This window comes from Asterias amurensis, chromosome 1 (genome assembly GCF_032118995.1).
Source record: "Asterias amurensis chromosome 1, ASM3211899v1".
NCBI lineage: Eukaryota > Metazoa > Echinodermata > Asteroidea > Forcipulatida > Asteriidae > Asterias > Asterias amurensis.
The window spans coordinates 25217049-25231752 of record NC_092648.1 but is presented as its reverse complement, the minus strand read 5'-3'; the positions used below and the strand labels follow the sequence as shown (position 1 = coordinate 25231752).

Here is a 14704-nt window from a genome sequence, read left to right as displayed (position 1 = left end):
ACGTGAAATCTAAACTGGAAATCACCGTTTGAAGTTTCTCAACAATATAGTTCAGGCGAAATTATTTCAAGGGATGTTTTCTATCATGATCATCCGTAAGAAATGTGTGTAAACGTACATGACCTAGTAATTATTTTGTGCACAACATTTTTAGGCATACAATTTATTCGAAGCACTACAAGAGGGGTGTTTTGACCCCAATGATGACTAGAGCTAGAGAGACCCGTTTATGGAAACAAGCTTGTCCACATTTTGTAGGTGGACTTTTTGACATAAACATTGAGTACTTGAGAACATGAGTCGATGCATTACATCTGGATCAATACTGCAATCAATCTTTTGCGCTCTACTTTTGATATTTAACAGGTTTAAGTCGAGTATACTTTTTTTGAAAGTATCAGGTGAGGGAGCTTCTCTCACAGCATCCTGCCTGTTTCACTCAATCATCATTCATCATAATTTGTTTACATCCAATAAACAACATTTTATTAATTTCCTGCAATTTAATTGATTTGCCTTCTCCGAGAGTTCCCACCACAATCTGATGATAAATTAAGAACAGAAACGAATGGGGGTTGGCATGTGGTGCCATCTCGTATCGCACCATTTCCAAAGAACAATGCCCTCTGTTGTTTCGTGAACTTTTTTATTCAGGACAAGTTTTAGATTGGGTCGTACCATTTAATACTAGGGGAGGCTACAGCAGAAAAGTAGAACAGCCAATATTCAACATCTCCATTGTTTAAATAATTAATACAAGCGACATTCTAAGCATACCCTGTTAATTATTATCCAATCCAAGCGTATAATTTACCCAGAATTGTTGATAGTATATGTGATATAGAACTGTCCCTTTGGAAGAATATGGAGTAGGTACCCACCATTTTTAGCCACCATTGATTGATTAGTCCCAGAAGTACTGCATGCATGCGTGCATTTTTGAGTGGTTCTCAAAATAGAAACTTGTGTGCCTTGCCCACACGAAATTCGTAAGCGTGTGTAGAGGGTAGTGTGTGTGCAAAGCATACGTAAAGAAACTTTTCCTTCACATTCAGTGGTTACCGCTCCTTGTGTAAGGTGCAGCCTAAAAAATGGACCGTTTTTCATCATCCGCCACCCATCTCTGGGTCGCTGTTGCCTTGTCATTTCTTGCGGGAGCTCTAGCAATTCCAAGGGAAAATTTGTACCCTTTTGGGAGGGAAAACGGCGACTCTGAACTGCCGGTCGGGAACACCGTTCAACGGGAGCTGAATCTGAGTACACCACTGCAGTTTCTCACACAGAAACACAGCACAGTTTACGTGAGTATTGTTGTACTTTGCTGTTTGTGCACCCAACTAGAAAGTTATTTTGGATCTTCTCTCTGTTTGCATAATCCACTAAATTGTTATTTCATTTCAGGAATATTGTAAAGTATATTGCAATGGAAGTGCGCTTATTACAAAATAAAAATGGCCTTGCCCTCTCAAAGAAGAAATTCAAGGCCTGAATCAGTAAAATCATGCGCCTGTTTAGAGTCTGTACAACGTCAAATTTAATGCAAAAATTACCTGAGCTAGGTATTGGGAGGGTTAGGTATTGGGAGGGTTTGTGACCACTCCCAGATGGTTACGGTCATCACAACTATCAAGCCAACTAGACATACCCATAGGCCATGTATGATTTCATCAAGCCAACTAGACATACCCATAGGCCATATATTATATCATTTGCAGTGGTAAAACTTCTGTACTAGCTACACAGGCCCACAACACTGGTCCATCTGTCAGCACACGCACCTACAAATGTAGGCCTACATAACAAACAAAGTATACTTTCAAACTTAGTTTAAGTGATGACTGAGACTTTGGAAATATTATATTGAATTTCATAAACAATTGGGAATGCCCCACTCAAATGATTGAATGATAGTAGTTTTTCTTAGTTTAGATACTTTAGTTTATTGTACAAGACCTGCTCCTGGGTTAGTTTTGATCTTCCACCCACCCATCCAGCCCCCCCCCCCCCCCCCAGCTCCCCCGCCATAATGACATTTACTTCAATGCTTCGTGTGAGTTTCATACCATCCATTGGTAATAATAATTGTCTTTTGCACCTGGCACGTAATATTTTTTTTACCAATACTGGAGAATAGCTGAAAAAAAATGTAGCGCAAGCCAGATTTGAAAAGGGAAACAAATGCAAATACCATGGATTTACCCATTTGGAACAAGGTCAGATTTTTAGGGGCAAGGTGCAAAAGATCATTAATTTTGTACATGCTCCTGATACCCATTCAGTAATGCACCGTGCATGTTGATCCATGATGTCTACTTTATTATAGCTAGAATGTGTTAACAGCAATTTTGTAGGCCTTGGCGGCATGAATTCAGTAATCTTTTTTGATTGAGGGTTTTAAAACTCCTTTTTTTATTTTTATGATTATGGGGCTAAGGAATTATGGCAATTTGGGAAATATGAGGGTACACTATTGTTGTTACCCTTGATGACCTGTAAAAAGTTTTTCCCGATGTTCCTTCCCCCAAAACACAGACTGTCACTAGTTATTAGTTAGTTTTTGTTTCAACATTTTCGTTAAGTGGGTGTTTTGTTACATTCTTGGTTTTTGGTCAGCAAGTTGAGCTTGGGAAGGTAGTGCATTCTGTATTACCAAGGCTCCTACTACAGTGGATGAAGCCCATGTCTACAATGTATCCAATATATGGACTGTGAAGGGGGTAACCCTCTTTCAGCCCCAGAGTAGGTGGCAACATGCCCCTGGTGACAGGACAAACTTGGGTGGACATCCCAAATCAGTTTGAGTCTAGCCCTCACCTTGAATTTGAAATGGACTAGGCTAGGCGATATCTAAAAAAAATAAAAAGTTGATATTAAAAAATAAAATAAAAAGTTAAACAATTTGTTAAGACTAAACAACCAAGGTTTTCTGTCACTACTGGAAGCACATCACAAACTTGTTATGCCTCTGAAAGTGTGTATAGTCGATAGAATGGTACAGCTATTCCATATGCATTAAATTTAAAATGGGAAACCGTTCAAATTGAATTGGCATCAACAACATTGCATCTGCCTCAAAATTGAATTCTGTGAAGCACCCTTTCTTATTATTACAGTACGCTGAATGTTTGTTGGAATGTTCAAGGCATTTTCTGTGCAACAAGATTAACCCCTTTCCTAGTCTCCTTTAGGGATAAGACCTTGGGAGTCTACATCATGTGAACCAGAGTTGTGATTAATGGTAGAGTATTGCCCCAGATGTGGTGCAGACCCTTTGGATTGAAACTGTGCTCGTTTTTTATTGACTTCAAACCTCGCCCATACTGTAAAATAATCACTATGAGTTTGCAGAAGAATTTTAACAGTCAAATAATGATCTCTGCATTTCCACTTTGAAATTGGAATTGAGAACGTAGTTTAATGTTCTATGGCAGGTCTGATACTTTACGGAGGCTATGAAGGTGACTTTTTCCATGTCTCGCTGCAGTTGTTGCCTTGCTGCCCATGAAATGCTCAAGTAGAACTTTACAATTTCCTCCTTCTGCGCCCTTTACCAAGGAGAAAATGCTGTGGTGCCCGAGCTCTTTCAAAAACGAAGCATACAGGCCTGCATAGTGTAACCATTTGAGTGTTGTATGTGGTTGTTGTGGTGGCAGACATGAATATTCAGTGTTCAATTTGTGGTTATATGAGTGAGTCATATCGAAACTATTCTTGTTTGTGTTTTTGTTTGTTTATGTCTTAACTTTTTCAAGGATACACAAATTTGTTTACATTCCTGTACACAAACGGAACCTCAAAGTTTTTCATTACTGTACCTGTTGTAATGAACACAGAAACTTGTCCAAATCTGTGATTCAATTCTAGTCTTCGCGATTCAGGACTGAGGCAAAACAGGAAGAGTTTCCTGTGCTTTGTTTCCCTTAAATTCAAAACCAATGAAGCTTCTCTCCCAACTGTAAAAGAAAGGAAAAAGCCCTGTGGTCACCGTCAGACATGACTGAAATTGAATCCATTCCCCCACACTACACTTTCGTGTCTCTTTTATACAGTTCACCAACCCTGGGGTATTATTTAGGGCCGATGGGGCCCTTTTATGGTCGGTATTTCGAGCTTGAACTATCCCTGTAATGTGTTCAACCTTCGGGAGGGTTTTGGGGTGCGCAGTCAGGCTGACTGAGAAGGCCCTGTTTGGGCTGAAACCCATGGGAAATCAGCAGATACAATACTGGCTCTGCAGGGTACATGGGTTGTGTTTGCAAACAGTAACTCATCTAGATTTTTCTTTAAACCACACCTTTGAGGTTTTTAAGTGTCTGGAACCATTTTAGCTTAAGGTCACACTTTGTGGTTGGTGCCTGATGTGATAGTTTTAAGGGAACAGAGGAGAGGGGTTGGTGTGGGTGGGGCAACTTGACTTGGTTTGGAAATCAGCAAAATGTTACATTCAATTTAATGCACTTTATGTGTTAAATTAATTTGCATGTTAGCCAAAATGCTCAAAGGCTCAGACAAATTATTTTAAAAGAACACAAGTTTTAATTTTTTTATTTTTTTATTAAATTCCAAACTGTGTTTTCAATTTTTTATTTTTACAAAAATAATTCTAACTGACATTTTGCACGACATCCATGTTGACCTGCCTGTCAGTTATCTTAGAAAATCTTCACATGTTTTTGCTGTACGTGCCCTGGCCAATCTTTACATTTCCCTCATAGAAGTGCCCCTTATTATCAAAGGAAAATTGCTTGGCCCCTTCAAGAAAAAAATTCAAGACCTGGTTTTTTAGTCCCAACTTTAAAACACTGTCATGTGTATTATACGCATAACGAATGGTCATTATGTGAAGATCTGACATTTTGCCCACTACTTTTGTATGCGGGAAATGTAAATATTGGAACTTCGGCCAGAGCACCACAGCAAAAACACAGGGCACCATGGCAATAGCTGTGGTTGCCATGGGTTATTTCAAGGCCTGGAAAGCATGGTTAGTTAACAATACAAGATGACCATCGAGGTCACTCGTAGGTCAGAAAGCACAGTCTCAACACTGCTTGGAGGCTTAGGCTATCAAGAATTCTACCGTTAAGCCTTGTTCTATGGTTTAAGTGTTAAGTCATGACATAACCAATAGAAAAAGATGGCTTCAATTCAAACTACAGTAAAATGGACCCGCTGTCCCTCCTTCATTCTATACAGGGGTAATCTGAATAACTGTGGTCTATATTCCCTTCATCTTATCATCTTGTCAATATTGACATAGACAGTTTATCCTGGATTCCATATAAGCCTACAGTGTTAACACACACTCCTGATAACATGAAGCTGGCTGGAATCCTCGTAAATTGTTTTATATTTTGCAAAATTTGATCTGTTTTCATACAGCTTTCATACAGACAATAAATTGCGAACAAAAATAGCAAAGTTTGAGTTAAATTTTAATTTATTTGATCGCAAGAAGTATACACATCAATCTTTGATTAAAACGTATTAATCAAAAAATTAAAGTGTTTTTTTAAGAGAGATTTATTTTATCGAGTTGACGACAAAATTTTGACTAAAATAAGGTGAGACCAGAGACATGTACAGCTTTTTTCTTATGTTCATTTTTGGGGGGTAAACTTTACCAAATCAAGAAGATGCTTGTTTTCCTTTGTCGCTAGTGGAAAACCTCTTTATTGATTTGTTTGCATCACCAAAATTAGCTTTGCAATCGCTTTCGCATGTCGTGTGTGAACCAGGCTTTACTGGTTTGAAAAGAATAAGGGTATAATTTGGCAGAGCACAAAATCAATTACATTGCTGCCAATCACATCAGGCCATCCGAATTGGCGACTGCAACTGTTATATAGAAAGGTGTTGCTAAGGATGTCTACTTCAATGCATGATGAGGGGAGGATTGAGCCATAGCCATAGCTGTGGTATGTAGCCACAAATTTGGATAATTTCTTTTCACTCATATGTTGAGGGGTTTTGTTAGTTGTTTACAAACTGCTTACCAACCAAAAGGACCCATGGTAAATGCAAACAGAATGGCCAGACACTTCGACCCTAGCAGAGTCTTTTTTGAAGGCTGCATTTAGACTGGTGATGTAATATTTTTTTAAAGTGATACGCTACCATGGCATGAAGCACAATCGATTAGTTTCACCACTATTTCCTGTGCTTCTCTCTCGCTCTATTCATGCAACAATGTGGGGCTTTTTCTTTTGCCAAGCTCTTACAATTAACTTGTGCAGAACTGTTGTAGTGAACACTTTGTGCGATACGCAATTCATTTGTCAATCTGAGGATACCCAAGCCCCACTTATTGAATCCCCCTAAGCTAGTCAAAGCTTTTCTTTTACAGTCGTATTGATCTCCCGAAGGCCCTCTAAGGAACCAGAGTGCATGAAATTCATTCAAAAAGGACCCTTCCGAGCAGAAATGATGCTTCAATGTACAACAGGTTAATGACCAGAAACTCAAGAAAACTTTCTGGGGGTAGTATAAGTGGACTGAGGATATAAATGGATGAAGACTTGCAAGTATAGAAGTGGTCAACCAGTCTGTGAATTTTTCTCTTGGGTTTATCTGGGAATCCAAACACAGTGCCACTATAAAATAGGAAATTGTTTGAGTTAAAGAGGTCACGCTTTCTTGATACATGTTAGCAGTTCTCTAATTTGGAAGAAAAATCCCCTAGACCACATGTCTTGTTGCTCAAAATACTGTCAGACCAGAACGGTGTAACAATAACATACTGTTTCTGCATACTCAGCCTGATTATTATTTGAGCAAGCACTAAGACATAGGCCCCTACCGCATAAGAGAAGATTTGTCTCATTTGTCTTTATGTGGATAAAAATACATTACTCAGTAGAATTATTTATTTTTAGGCATTTATCAGACTCAAAGACTTAAAGTTTCTTTTATTATTCAGTTGCAAAACACAAGTCATTAGTTTCCCAGCCAGACGCTAAAATCACTGGTCTTATGCCCGTGATCTAGTAAAAATTCGACCCCTGAATAGTTTTCACCAGGACTGTAATATATGGGGTTGTGAATTGTTTTGTCTCCTCAATATTGCTTATAACAACAGCATTGTAAAATGGGCAGAGTGTCCTTCTAAGACCATTAGACCCGAAACTCAATAACATGCACCACTAGGCATCCGCCATGTTAGCACTTTGTTCAATGGTTGTAACTAAGTTTAATACCTGAAACCACCCAGAAGTGTTTCAACTGGGGATGCACATATCGTGGTACAGGTGAGCTTTCTCAAAATAATTGTGGTCGATTCATGGACGACTCATGTGATGTTTGTTGCTTATTTTTTTTTAATCACCTTCAAGTTGAAATAAAAAAATGTGTGGAAACTGTTACCTGCATTTTTCGTCAACTTTTGTATGAAATTCTAGAGTGCAAAAATAAGAGTTCTTATCAATATTAATTTAGGGTTTTAACCCATACACAGATGTGTGTTAGCACTGTGTACTCAGAACTTTCCCGAATCCTGTGAAAAAATATCACAGGACTTGGGAAAGTACTGAGTATACAGTGCTAGTAAAAACCAAAATTAATATTTTTCCCCGATGCAAATTTAACTTCTATTATAATTCTATCAACTCGACTTATTATTACGTTTATAAGCTTGTTAGTTTTATACCATTCACATGTTAAAACACTCTTTGGTGGTTTCAGCTTCATGAAACAGAAGTCACATTCATTGGAGAAACTGCTAAAAAATGACGGTAGGTATAATTTGCAGCAGAGATACACTTGGTTACAAGTGTTTCTCATTAATTGCATTAGTTGTTTCATTTGTTGCATACTTGCATTAATGCACTCTTTTTAATCATCTGTCGTTGACCACATAGCTCAGCGCTCTGTGGACATGATGTACCCAGGTAGCACATAGTCCCCAGCTTAAAGGCAGTGGACACTATTGGTATTTACTCAAAATAATTATTAGCATAAAATCTTACTTGGTAACGAGTAATGTGGATAGGTTGACAGTATAAAACATTGTGAGAAACGGCTCCCTCTGAACAGCTCTGAAGTAACGTAGTTTTTGAGAAAGAAGTAGTTTTGCTCAAATTTGATTTTGAGACCTCAGATTTAGAATTTGAGGTCTCGAAATGAAGCATCAGAAAGCACACAACTTTGTGTGACAAGAGTGTTTTTTTCTTTCATTATTATCTCACAACATCGATGACCGATTGAGCTCAAATTTTCACAGGTTTGTTATTTCATGCATATGATGAGATACTGCTAGTGAGAAGACTGGTCTTTGACAATTACCAATAGTGTCCACTGTCTTTAAATCCTGTATGGTTATCACAATATAGTCTCCACAGTTCTCCCACTGTTTCGACATCATTACTTTCACAATTTCTCATTAATGATGGTTGATGGGTGAGTGAAGTTCTTCTGACTGATGCTCAAATCAGTCACAGCCAAGGACATGGCTACAGTCGACCCCAAGTACATGAATTCAAGCAGATGTTTCTGGTTTTAGGCCTTCTGATTTTATAATGGTAATGTCCTTCATGTTCATGTGTCAGTTCCGAAAACAAATTGATAGACCTGTATTCTGTGAAATTAAAAAAAACAAAATACATTTCAGGCGTGTAATTTCTAAGTTTTTCTCTCTCCTGATTTATCAAAAACTCTGAACTTTCAATTTCCTTGAAAGAAGTAAAGCAATCACAGGAGGGCAAGATAAATATCTGCCAACATTGTGTCAAAACCATAAAAGTTCCCCATAAAGGTTTTTACTGTTGATGTTTTTAGTTGTGTAACATAGTTACTCTGCACTGATGTGTGATAAGCACTGTATAGTCAATGCTTTCCCCAAGTCTTGCAGCGAAACAAAACACACCATCCTTCTCGGTTGGGATTCGAACCCACAACCCCTGTCGTTCATGTTATATCACCATGAGCTTACTTTCAGCAACAATATAGGTTGGAATTTCAAAGTTGATTGGATGTAACGTTTCAATCTGACAGTCTTGGGAAAAGTGTCACAATGGTGATCCTTTCTCAACAATTTGACACATTAAAAAAAAAAGAGTTTCCAACAAGTGTACAACGTGTTCCAAGGATAAAATCTGCTCTACACAACAAGTTGTCCTTTGTAACATTGTGACAGATGAACGAATACAAAAATTGAAAACCGGAAGTTGACTATTTTTCAGGGTTGTTTCCCTTCAATTTGATGATGGGTTTGGACAATTAAGACACAAAGGTTTTGCGGTTTGCACTACATGTACTTCCTAAATAGCATTTTTATTTTGAGGGCCAGGTGGGCAGGCACAAAAGCCCACTGTTGTTGTAGGTAGAGCTTGACTGATTCTCAAAGGCAACACAAATACACCCCCAGTCAGGAGGGGAACTGAAATAAGGTGCTTTCGGAAGATGTACTTTAAATGCTGGGCTCAGTGGTATTTGTGAAAGAGGGATAAAGAATTTGTTTTATTGTTGCACATGGAGAATGTGAAGTGACTTCATCCATAACTGGTATAGCAAATGGGTATCTAACGTAAGGACCGGGTTACGACTTTTTGTGGTTGCAACTGAATGGAAATTTAAAAGGCTGCATGTGCTTTGCATTGAGTGACTGGAAATCGTTAAACGAGAGTGCCTGTACATATGCATGCTGGCACAGATTTCTTCTTCATAACTCCAGGTGCAGTGTTCCTTGATTTGAACATTGCAGGCTGACACAAATTGTGTGATAGGAAATCTTTTGACCTGATTCTGGTGATAAATGTAGTTCTATTCATGTTGGGGAAGAAATAGTTTTTTTTTTTTGATCAGCTGAGGGTTTATCTTGGTATTGATCAGCAGTATTATTAGGTCATCGAAGTCGATCATACAGGATGGAATTCAAGGGATACAATTTAGGAAGGCATGTAGACCTTACTGTTATGGAAGCATTCCAGGAAGTTATTGCACTGAGTAGACTGTTGGATAAATACCGCACAGAGAGAAAAATTGTTCTTTTTTTGTTCCTCTGTGGCCTGATGGAGAAACCATCAATAACTTGACAATGTTTGTCCCAGACTTGGATGCTTTATTGATGAGTCATGACTCATGGGGGATGTTGTTGTTGCAAGATTATGACATGAACAATGTTTTTTTAATTAAGGGGGGAACTGTCACTGGTAATTGTAGTTGGTAATTGTTGGTCACACTATCAATTGCTGGAAATCAGGACTTCTGGGTTACATGTTAAAAACACTCAAGGCTCATTTCATCCTTTCATGACTGTTTGGGGTGGGACGTGACATTGCCTGGCCTGTAACTTTGTTGGGGCAAACAAGGTAATTGCCTCTATGCCCCTATTCACTGTATTCAAAGGTTTAACCAGGATTGGTAAAAAGTGTGCCAAATTTTGGTGGAAATTTAAAAACTGGGCGTTAATGTTTCTCACTTACACAAACATACATTTAAATAACAAATAGTAGGTCTCCAAATTTGTAAAGAATTTAAAGAGTGAGAAATTGTATTGCCATCAAAATTGCCTTTAAAGAAAATGATCAAAACATACCTATTGCATTATTGATCAACTTATCGCATTACAGGTGGCTTACATTTCATTTAATTCAATTGATTTTTCATTTATTTTGTTTATTTTCTTATACTTAAATAATAATTTTTTGTAAGTGCTGTGATTTAGTTGTCTAAGTAGAGTGTATTTAAAATGCCGTTTATTATTATTCTTATTATTATTAAAATGATTGCATTTTACTCGATTAATTTGATGCCGTCATACACACATTTCTGTAGTCAAGTGTGCAAGAAACTGTTTTTTAGATCAATACTTTATTAAGTTCACAGTGGTCATAGATTGAAGGGGGTGTTTCCTTTGTTTGTCGGGAGAATGAAACCTCGACAGGAAAGGGTTTGGGCACTGATGACAATTCAGTGCTTATTTCCTGACAATTAAATGCTAATTGAGTGGAAAGAAATTGTTTTGGCTACGCGACGAAAGAAAGAAAAAGAAAGAAAACAAACTTGGCCAGAGAGTGTTTGTTTACTTTATGGCTAATGCTTTTGATAGTCTGTTTAATTAAGTCTGTTTTTATTTATACTTACTGGTTGGAGTCTAACCACAGAGCCAAGACCTTGGTCTATGCATTGCTGCAGCTTCCTGTTTGTATAAATTTTGGGTATAAATATAAAAAGGAAATAATTTTCACAGTGGAAAAGATTCAAATAATATACTTTTTTGAACGAGTGTTGATCACAAACTGTCACTAACTGTATTAGCTCTGGCCTCTGGGGGCGATTTCACAAAGAGTTAGGACTCGTCTTATCTCGAGTTAGGAAGAGTAACTTGTCCTAACTTAGGATTAATCTTAAGGTCTGCATGCCTAAGTGCAGGGCTGGAACTCGTCCTAAGTCCCAAGATTAGTCTTAAGTTAGGAAGAGTTTTGTGAAGTCGACGGCTGGTGTATGTCTCTTTCACAGGGTGGAACATTTTTGGGGGCTCTGTGAATTAAATCTTATTTGTTAAAGACACTGGACACTGTTGGTAAATGTCAAAGACCCGTCTTCTCACTTGGTGTATCTCAACAAATGAAATAACAAACCTGTGAAAATTCAAGATAACTACGAAAGAAAAACCACCCTTGTCACGCGATGTTGTGTGCTTTCAGATGCGTGGATTTTGAGACCTCAAATTACTTCTTTCTCAAAAACCTTGTCAATTCAGAGGGAGCCGTTTCTCACATTGTTTTATACTATCAACCTCTACCCATTGCTCTTAAAAGGGTCTATGTAACTTTTGTACTTTGTAGGACAAAAACACAATGTCCACAGATTTACACTAAACTTACACAGTTTGAAGATAATGATAGTAGAAAGCTTCCCTGAAAATACTATGTGCTGAGGTGCTGTAGTTTGGGGGAAATGAGTAAAACAACGTCATTAAAATAGTTTTCGTCTCATGAGACGAAAATTATTTTAATCATTTACAAACGTATTTTCATGATATTGTTTTACTCATTTCTCAAAAACTACAGCACCTCAGTAGATAAGATTTGAAGGGAAGCTCTCCACTATCATTATCTTCAAACCCTGTAAGTTTAATGTAAATCTATGGACATTTTGAAAAAGTACCCAAATCCTTTAACCAAGTAAGGTTTTATGCTATAATTATTTTGAGTAATTAGAAGAATATTGTCCACTGCCTTTGTAGCAGCTCTATGAAATCAGGCTCAGGGCTTATAAGTTATACTGTCAGTTCGTATCTGATTTGGCGGCTACGGCTCTGACTGTGTTTGTTGCTATGTCCCTCCCATTCTTCAATGCCTGTTAATGTGGCTAAAGCCACAGCCATAGCCACATGGCATACGTTTCGCTTCATGATTCAGATGGTCACTCACCAGCAGCAAATTATTTTGTACAAGCTGATGGGTACCAATTTATAGCATGACGTCATACATGTAGGCTTACTACTTCAAATCATAAACCACATTTCAATACCCTACATATAAGCTGGCACCACGCACATGAAGGAGGAACATCCTAAAACCACAATTGCAATCAAGCCAAAAGTCAACTGTTTGTGGTTAGGTTGACTTCACAGAAAAGCAGAAAATTATCAACACGTTTCTGGAAAGTCCAACATTATACCGTTACGGAAACAGGATACTGTAAAGTGCCAACGCGTTACTGTTAGTGTAAAGTGCCACCTAGTACCACCATTACCTAAATATTTTTTAAACTGCACTATTTCAACCTGAAGATCGTATCACACTTTTTACATGAAAGTGTAACTTTGGATGTATTTCAGAGTATAAAAAAAAGAGTCCAGACCTGTAATCCCTTCACTCTTTCTAAAGGGCATGAGATGACCCTGGGTGTACTTTCCAATCCTCCATTCATCTTTCAGCCCACACCCCCCCCCCCCCTCCATGACCTGGCTCTCAGATTTGAAGTGACTAGTATGAAGTGAAGTAGCCTTAGCATGACTGTCCCCTGTAAGGCATACTCCAATCTCAAGATAAGATTGAGAAGTGGTTACAGCAAGCCATGTCACCCACCCTCTGGGGTTGGGCATTAGGTCCATGCTCTTTAGCTCCATGACAGACAGACAGATATTACCTCTAGGGGCCTAGACAGGTTATAGGAGATGTCTGTTGGGGTTTATTGAAGTGGAATACAAATGCGAGTCCCTTGAAAAGTGGGTTACATTTTTAGTAGGATTTGAAACTTTGCATGGTGGTAATGCGATATGGAAAGGTTTGCGGTAACACCATGTTATGACTATCTCTACATAAGTTGGGGTGGTTCTGAAAAGAAGCAGTGGTTTCAACTCGCTGTTTCTGCTCTGGAGAAAGGGTTACATTTTGCAAGAAAGACGAAAGGAAAGTTACTTGTTTATCAATGGATTCAACTGGAGTTTGCTCCAATGATTCTAGTGTTAAAAACCTGTTTACAAAACTTCCCATAGCTGTCAATGTCTGTTTCCTTTCTGGTCTTTGTTACATACAAAGAGTGTACAGTTTCATTTTATGTTTTAGATTGTACTGCAGTAACCTTCCTTCCATTTCATTGCCTGTGTACAATATTGGCTAACTACAGGCGGTCAACACTCCGGCACATTCTCCAGTTATAACTGGATCTAAACCTCTGCGGTTAAACTCTGTCAATATTGACGCAAGATTTATGGCAATATAATATAAGGTTACATTCTGGATTAGGAGTGCCTATACCCCTTATTTACACACGCATGCTGGGTTGTACATGTAGGTCTATGCATGGAGGTGTTCCATTCCCCAATTACGAGCAACCATGTTCCTATATTGTAGGGCGTTTTATGCATGGGGTCCATCCTCCATGGTTAATGGTAACCAATCAAGAACTGCTGGCAGGTGCAGCTGGAGTCCACTTTGAGGAAATGAAAACACTGCGGGACCTGATTTCACGGCTTTACTGTACCAATATTTTGATCCCCTTTAAGGTTCAGATTTGGGGAATGGTGTTTAAAACAACCACAGAGAAAGTATCAACCCAGATTTCTTGCTTTCTCTGATCCAGCAGAGGTTGTATTGGATTTTCTCCTCTTTGCCAGCTCAAGGGAGAATTATCATTCATAAAAATGCACTATTTTGAGAATTAAGTGTGCCTAGACATCAGGTTAACCATGGAGGGGTATTGAAAAAATATGCCTCCATGGAGAAAAAATATACCTAAATGGGTTAACCACTGATATTTTACCTCCATGGTAAACACATGTGGGTTAATTTTGCCTCCATGTTTAACCTATGAAGGTATTTTGTACTGGCAGTTGAAAATAAAAAATACCCAACGGGTAAAAAAACCCTAAATGTTATGTGTTAATCTTGGAGTTAAAATGTTTCTACATTTACATGGGTTAATCATTGAGGTAAAACATACCTCTATGGCGGGAAAATGTACCTCCATTGATGGACCTATGTAGGTTAACCCATGGAGGTAGAAATAGGCCTGGTGCTTACTGCATTCATGCCCCTGGTCATTGCCTAGATGCACCGTGACATGTTCAAGCACAGCATGTAATTTCTTTTGGAAAATAAATGCCTTGCCCCTAAAGAACAGAGTATCTTGCAGGCACACATTCATTTTAAAACACATTTTAGTGAGGTTGAGTGTGACCTTGGTACTGGTACTCTCATTATGAGGTCACCTGGAAAATACAATGCTTGTCTAAATTCTAACGTCAAAAAGTTGACTT

The 14704-nt window shown here is 38.3% G+C and overlaps 1 protein-coding gene across 7 annotated transcripts in view; it reads left to right on the top strand.

The window, feature by feature from the left end:
- The first annotated feature begins 922 nt into the window (after positions 1-922).
- LOC139934416 (uncharacterized) overlaps positions 923-14704 on the top strand; it is a 56715-nt gene continuing 42933 nt past the window's right edge. For all 7 annotated transcript variants that reach the window (XM_071928683.1, XM_071928663.1, XM_071928676.1 and 4 more), the window contains exon 1: positions 923-1301. In XM_071928683.1, the coding sequence (XP_071784784.1) occupies positions 1092-1301 (210 nt within the window). In that variant the 5' untranslated portion in view covers positions 923-1091. The remainder of the gene's footprint in view (positions 1302-14704) is intronic.